We start from the raw sequence: 7,753 nt of genomic DNA on the forward strand, positions 1-7,753 counted from the left end.
TGCCCCACTACGGCGAGTCTCCAGAGCGCGCATGCGCGTTTTGTGTTCTTAGCAGAGCGAAGGACGTCTCCAGAGCGGCGTGGTGTCTGGCGGCGAGCAGGGGGCCATGCTGTCCCTGGGCGAGAAGGGACTGGCCAAGACCGGCCTTGTGCACACGGTGAGCATCGTGGTGGAGCCCGTCGAGCCGTCAGACAGCGCCACCGACGACGACGCCGTCACCGACGACGACCTCTACAGTGAGTTCAGACGGAATACCTCTAGTATATGGTGCTTGGGAGCGCCATGTGTGTTTGCGTTTGTTTTAAAAGTAGCGTCTAGGGTGCCTCAATGTACCTCTGTATAGGGTGATGCCACCCTTTCTAGTACCCGATGCCGACAGCACGCGCTCACTGGTAAAATACAAAGAAATCGACGAAAACAAAATGTCGCCATAGCACAGTCAGCGCCACAAACGCGTGCAGGGACACGCTTTTTTACGCTCTCCTGAACAAAAGAGAAAGAATAAGTGTGGGACAAAATGGGCCCAACGTCTCCACCCTAAGCAAAGCGCACATGAAGGCACCCTAGTGACGTCACATGCCCCAGTGCACGAGGCCCTTGTCTCGAGCGGCCCTTGGACGCAAATGGCGGCACCCGCAGCACCCGCTCGTGGCACGTGTCGTGCGCATTTCCACAACAATAGTTAACGGTACTTGTACTGTACTTGTAAAAAAAAAAACAAAAAAAAACCTCTTTTATCAAGGTGCTTTAGCGTACCCCACGTGTCCCAATCCAGTCCGTCTCCCTTCGTTTGAAGCGCCATCCAGAGTTTTGTTTCAAAACTGTGTATTCCCAAGAGTAAAGCGCTTTATTATAGAGTATACGGCGAAGCACAATCAAAACGTTGTGTCTCAAGACGTATACGTATTCTATGGAACGCACTGCGTGCATTTACCATAGCAGCCGTCCCCAAAACGGTGGCGCGTCAAACGAAGGGAGACGAACGTGGGGAGAGAGGGGGTGCTGCTTGTGGAAGCAGCATCTATGGGCAGTTCCGTAATTCAGTTAATTTAGTAACATTAAATCCGGCTTTTGCGACGTACTTTGTTGCTACTTCGGATAATAGGACGCTAAACACACCAATCAGAGACGGGTTCCAGACACCGTACTTCCATGCACAGTTCGTTGTCTTTTCACTGAAAAAAAAAGAGCGTTACAGCTTTGAGATCATGCAACCTGTCTAAGCCTTCTTTCCGCTGTTTCATTCCAGTGTGCAAAACGCCCACACCGGCTGAAGAGGACATGGTGCGGAGTCTAATCGTACGTGTCGCCACCCATCTGCGATCTCGTTTAACCGGAGATGCACCGCGCGAGGCATCGAAGTACCCATCACTGGTCCAATCACTGGTCCAATCACTGGTCCAATCACTGGTCCAATCACTGGTCCAATCACTGGTCCAATCACTGGTCCAATCACTGGTCCAATCACTGGTCCAATCACTGGTCCAATCACTGGTTCAATCACTGGTTCAATCACTGGTTCAATCACTGGTTCAATCACTGGTCCAATCACTGGTCCGATCACTGGTCTTTCCCAAAGTTAGGGCGACGGTATATGGCTGCCGGAATGGCGTCCGGAATGGCGTCCGACCCTTTCACCTCGTTTTGACGCTGAGACTGCCTCGTCATTGGAACATGTGAAACCGATCTGTCATTGGTTGAGCTGATGAGACGTGATTGGTGTACTCGAGTGCAGTGCGGTGCACCTATACAGTTCTAAGCCGCAATAACACCGCTCATACAAAAGACACGCTGTTCACTGCAGACAAGATGGCAAAATTACCTGCGGGCAGGCCTGAAGCATATGTTTGAAGCTTCTGCTTTATTCATATGTAGGCTTCGAATACGCCTCCAGACAGTTTTTGTATGACCAACGTGACAGGAACGCCCTACGAGGAATAAACATGCTTCAGACAGTATCTGCGGACAGTATCTGCAGACAGTATTTACGGACAGTATCTGCGGACAATATCTGCGGACTCTCTTTTGTGCGATGCATTAGTGGTAAGATCGCGGTTTTTAAAAATAATCTGAGACGGATCGCCTTTAATCTCTTAAGAGATCTATAAATCTTTCCAGATGAAAGACTCGCCTTGTGCTTGTAGCAGGTCGTGGTGCCTCGGCGGCTCCGAGGCGAAAAACGCCGGCCTATACGGATCCTCAGGTGGCGCGTCCGAATCCCGGCCGAGGTGCCCGCAATCTGACCGAGGCTTATCGCGGAGAAGAGGACGACGTACGACCGAGATTTCGGTTGCACGTCAAAAGATTCATACGTGGTCGAAATCAGTCTAGCTCACTTCTCCGCAAGATACCCCCTTCCTAAGTTTGGCAACGTTAAAACCCCCAGATTTGACTTCTTGCAGGTCGCGACGGTTTGTTACGGCGCCGACTGCCGTAACCAATGGGCCCCATTCAAAACCTCACCAAACAACACTGGCGGTCGCCATTTTTTTTTTTTTTTTCCCACGAAGCGTGTGGTAGGATTTGTGTCTTAGCCGAACGCTGCCACAGCCCTCGTGACCAGCGCAGGTCAGACTAGGTGCCCGTTCATTGATGGACTCGGGATAACTGGCACAGCAGCTGCTGTATGGCGCGTACTTTTGAAAAGGGTGTATTGTTAACCATTTCGCCGCTTACCCTGAGACTGGGGTTGTTGTTTTTTTTTTTTTTTTTTTTTTTTTTTTTTTTTTTTTTTTTTTTGAAGAGCAGAAGTAACAGAAAAAACAGACAGGTCTCAAACTCAGCTACGCGTTTTTAAGAAAAAAACGCGTAGCTGAGTTTGAGACCTGTCTGTTTTTTCTGTTACTTCTGCTCTTCAAAAAAAAAAAAAAAACCCCAGTCTCAGGGTAAACGACGAAATGGTTGACTTCCACCAGCTAGCCTGTACTTTGACTCTTTTCTCGGTGTATCGTTGCCGGTTTTAGAATTATAAGAAATAGCGGCGTGAATATTTCATCTCGTATAATTCCGACGTCACGCAATGGTGGTTACGCTGCCTGTCGTATGGAATGTGCGCAGAGGCTATGGTACGCGTAAGAACCTCGGCTGCTATGAACGAACGCGCTTATTTGTAAACAACAAATCATTGCGTAACCTCCTTTGTTTCTTTTTTTTTATTTTATTTTATTTTTTTAGATGAACGCCGAACTTCGCAAGGAGGAGTTCGCGAAACTGCTCGAGGAACACGCCCAAATAGTGATGGAAATCAACCGGGCCGAAAACAGCCTGGCGTAGTCGGGGCCCCCACGCCCGGAAACACCGCGCCACCCTTCACAGCCAATCGGCGAGCACGAAGCGACGGTGACGTCACGACCAACCCCAGCCACGCCGCCACCAGGGGGCGCTCGGCGACGGCCGCCGGCGCAACCTCGGAAGGACCGACCAAAAACAAAATGGCTGCTGCTTCTGCTGGCTGCGTGAAAAAGAACTGGTCACGTGACCACACAGCCCGGGAGCGATGATTCCACGTGCGGAGGAAGAAAGAGAAAAAAAAAAAAAACGCTTCTCCGCCCCAGTCCACTCACCCGTCGCTGTCATATTAATGTTCGTTCACGTAACTTTACCGGAGCCTCTCTTAGTTGGGTGAAGACGAGAAACACTTGTGCATGTATAGTTTACTGCCTCTAGTGACCATAGGTTGTGTTCCATTATGTTTGGTTAGTTCTTTGTTTTTGTTTTCTTTCCTACGCCTGTACATAGCATAGCGCTCTTAGGTTGTGCGAGCTTGTCGAGAGCTGCCATATTTTGATAGCGACGGCCGAGATGGAATACCACGTGTCACCTTGTAGACAGGCTTTTCAAATGGTGACGTTGTTCACAGCTGACTCGTTTATTACTGGCGCAAATGCATACGGTCGCATGCCGTGAAAACCGATTGAAGCGGAGCGCGGATTGGTCGAAATGCCCTCGTCTTGTCCTGTTGAAAGCAAGGTTGATCTGGAACGTTTAGCGTTAACGAGGGCGACTGTGTGACTGGTTCATGTTCCACTTAGTTTCACTGTTACTCCGATCGATCTTGAGCGCGAACCTCTATCCACACTAGGCATGACGCCAGTCACTTGAGATAAGTAAACTGTCACGCGTAATACGACTTGCATTTCACGCCTACGGTACACGTAGTACGTCACTTGATGAGGTTTGCGTAACGCTTAATAGGAGTCTCCCATGTAAGGCCATAATAGCCGTGATGCGCATTAGCCGTGAAACTTATCACGCTTTATATGCGCAAAAAGTGCCGATATATTTTTTTTTTTTTTTTAAGCTGATGCTATGATTGCGTGTTTTGCGCGTGTCACGCTTCACGTTAGGGGGTCCAATGTCATTTTCTGTCGGACCAGCGGAAAGGTTTTAAAATTAAAAACGCAATGCAGCCAGGCACGCTCATTGCTGACACGTGGTATAAATGCATCTCGGAAGTCCCGGCTCAGGTGTAGCGTCCCGAGCGAAATTCACCTGCCTTCAATCCCAATTTGTAACTGCCGTAAATCTTTTTCCTATTATTTTTTTTTTCTTTTTTGAGCGGGGGAAAAAAAAAGGGGGGGGGGGGGGGGGTTGTGCTGTACCATAGCTTTGTGTTTTGTTTTTTGTGCCGTAGCACCTGAGCGTGCTACTTCGTAGTAGTGGCGGTTACCATGTTCGAAATTTGTTCTAACCTGAATCCCCTTTGATATACTTGTCCAGTTCCTTCTAGTTGCATTTTTTTGTTCTTATTTTTGTTTGGAGAGCTCGCGCGTGTATCATTGTTGTGAAAGTTCGGTTCCAGCGAGCGGGAGAGTTATAATCGCGACGTTGTGTGTGTGTGAGTGCTAGTTCAGCTTGTTTCATATGTGAGTGTTCTTTATGTGTGCTTGAAACGACAAAAGCGTGCCAAAAGAAACGCATGTCATTTTTCATTAAATTATGTAATGTGGAAAACAAAATGGTGGATGTAATTATTGATCGAGATGACGGAAAGCGATAGACTTAACGCAAGTTTACCTTAGAAAATAAGCCGCGTGAAACTTTTGTAGGAAAAATAAAATAAGTAGTTCTTTTTCGACAAGGCCAAATATTTTGGAAGGTACGGGACTCTGTTGGAAGTAAAGTTGAAAACTCGATAGGAACTAAAAAAAAGAAAACAAGTATAAGATTGGTATTTTCTGGTTCAAAAACAATTATGCTCGACCAGGTTTTTTTTTTTTTTTTTTTTTTTTTACATCTTGTGTAAACAGGTAGGGTCGCCTTACGGCGAGTGACCTACCCCTAATAAAAAAATCTGTTATCCAGACATTTCATAATTACAAATTTCCACGAACCACTAATTTTATACAGCGACAAATTTATCAGTCTGACGGCACCAATTTTCTCCTCTCCTTTGTCTTTATTCTTAAGGCAGGAAAGCAACCGTCCCAACAATATTATTAATAGTTGAACCTTCAAATTAAATGTGGCTCGATTTTTCATCGTGGCTATTGTAGTAACGCTTCTCTTAATTTGCCTCCAACCATGTGACGCTTCACATAGCTCTATAGCTCCCGGTCATGCGCAGTTATGCTTGTTGGACAGCACTACAAAAACTAAGGTAGAGGTCAGGGCGCCTAAGCCATACAACCAAGCAACCCTCGCAACAGCGGAGCTGTTAAGGGCTAGTTTCTCCGGAAGCGTGTCCGTCAGCGAACAAATGATGACACGAAACTCTGGGCAGCTACCGCCATCTATGAGCGACGGCAGCAACCGACTTGCCGGTTCTCAGGTTCCCGCCGTCGCCCATAGATGGCGCAACCTTTCCAGCCTTTCCACTTTCGACGTCATCGCAGTGAGATTAAGTGCAGGCTTTGTTCGAATACGGGTGCTGCGTCCAGTCCACCCGTCGAAAAACGCTCAGCGTCACCCAAGTGTGATGATATGTTACGCTGCTTACGGGCTCCGACTATTTTAGGATGGTAGGGTTCATTCAGATCACACGGCCATCACGACCGAAACAATATGTAGAGCCATTCATTCATTGATATGTTCAGTTTCGAGAGCGTACGGCCGGCCGGTCATTCAAACTCAAAGTAATTACCTCAGCGTTCCTTTCACAATTCAGCGTTTTTCGCTTCAGCACGAACAATAGCGTGCTGTAGCGACATTCCTCTTCCTTCTATTATTTTGAGAGCCGGGTGTAGGCACCGAATACTGCTGTTGTTTTGAGTGTTGTTACAATATAGTCATCATTATTATTATTGTTGTTCTCATCTTCTTTAATGTTTGTTTGTTTCATTTGTGGCAGCGCCCACGCATGTTTTCAGCTCCGGGGGCGCATCTAGTCTTTCCGTTTCCCATAGGCTCGAATCTGGTGTCTTTGGTACCCTGAGTCGTGCCACAATCTAAAATGAAATGATTGGACCTTTGGTCCAGTCATTGAATTTTGTTCAGTGACTGGTACTTTTGACGTTTATCCAAATAAAACTTCGCCTGGTGACTTCAGCCTGCCTCACACTTTAGCGTCCCGAGGCATCAAGTTTCCCATAGTAAGGAATGCATCGGACACTAATCAAACATCGTATAACGCCTAGTTCAAAAAGAAACAAAAAAAAACTTTAGGTTATACACCTTCTTCACACGCTTTGGCACAGCTTCCGCAAGACAGAAATAGACAATATGGTTTTAATCGTCTTTGATTAGGGTCTGTATGTAAATAAATTTTCTGTTTTTTTTTTAATTTTTTTAAAGAAATGCAGGTTTTGGATTACATCAAAAATTCCTATTTTACGTGTGTTTACATTGTAAACAGAAACTGATAATCTTTTTTTTTTTTTAGACATAAGTGAATTGGGGTGCAGAAATAAAAAATTAACAAAAGACTGCAGTTCCTTTCCTGTACATATATCATTCGTAAAATGATTTCAGTATGCATTTGCAAGAGCTTCGCTTTTAAAATGAAAGCTCTTATTTGGTGCTCGAGCTTACATAGCGATTAAGTAGTTTCCTTAATTACTCTAATTACTTTAATGACTGTTGAATATCATCCTAATTTTTTTTAACGACCATAGAAAATCGTCGCTTTTCTAAAGGTTTTCATTAAAACTAATAGGAATGGAAACCCGTGTCCTATAAGACTAGCGCTCAATGCGGTCGTCTAAATTTAGATATTAAACGTATACTTCTATTTTCTCAAAGTACATTTGCCCTAACAAACTTCAAATTTATTTACGTAAAACCTACACTTTTTTTTTAATGCGGAATAATTTTACGTTTGAAGGAAGAACATGTCATAATGCTGGTAGTGCATTCGATTGTGGAGACTGAATGGCTACTACAACATACAGAATGTTAATTTGTTTTTTCTTCGTTATATCTATTTCATTTGGTGCCTACAATTCCGAAAGTAATTTGTGGACGCGTCCCAATACAATGTTTCATTCACCAGTGGCGGAATGTTCTTCATGCATGCGGTCGACTTCCCGAAAACGGCGTTCGTAATTCTCTAGAATTATTGTCACTGTTAGATTTATATCGTTTCGCCCTGAGGCAATGTGCGAGTGCGTATGTGTGGGTATTTGTGTACGTATGTGCGCATGTATGTATATGTAAGTATGTTTGTAAGGTGCCATTTATTTCTTTCGTTTTTCTTTAATATTTTTATTACGCGATGTTTACAAGCAATTGAGCGATTGAAGCCGGGTTGTAGTAAATAAAGTTGAAGATAAATAATAAAAAAACAAAACGCTCGTATTTGTTTGATTTAAGAGGG

At 45.2% G+C, this 7,753-nt stretch overlaps 1 protein-coding gene across 2 annotated transcripts in view; it reads left to right on the forward strand.

Moving 5' to 3' along the window:
- The window catches only part of LOC8037032, a 53,023-nt gene extending 46,537 nt beyond the window's left edge, over positions 1 to 6,486 (forward strand). The window contains exons 3-5 of one of the 2 annotated variants that reach the window (XM_042288700.1): positions 53 to 236; positions 1,250 to 1,299; positions 3,175 to 6,486. In XM_042288700.1, coding sequence (XP_042144634.1) covers positions 53 to 236; positions 1,250 to 1,299; positions 3,175 to 3,273 — 333 coding nt within the window. In that variant the 3' untranslated portion in view covers positions 3,274 to 6,486. The remainder of the gene's footprint in view (positions 1 to 52; positions 237 to 1,249; positions 1,300 to 3,174) is intronic. The other variant, XM_042288701.1, reaches the window with a different exon arrangement.
- The last annotated feature ends 1,267 nt before the right edge of the window (positions 6,487 to 7,753 follow it).

This window comes from Ixodes scapularis, unplaced genomic scaffold, assembly GCF_016920785.2.
Source record: "Ixodes scapularis isolate PalLabHiFi unplaced genomic scaffold, ASM1692078v2 PGA_scaffold10__122_contigs__length_95168666, whole genome shotgun sequence".
Classification (NCBI taxonomy): domain Eukaryota; kingdom Metazoa; phylum Arthropoda; class Arachnida; order Ixodida; family Ixodidae; genus Ixodes; species Ixodes scapularis.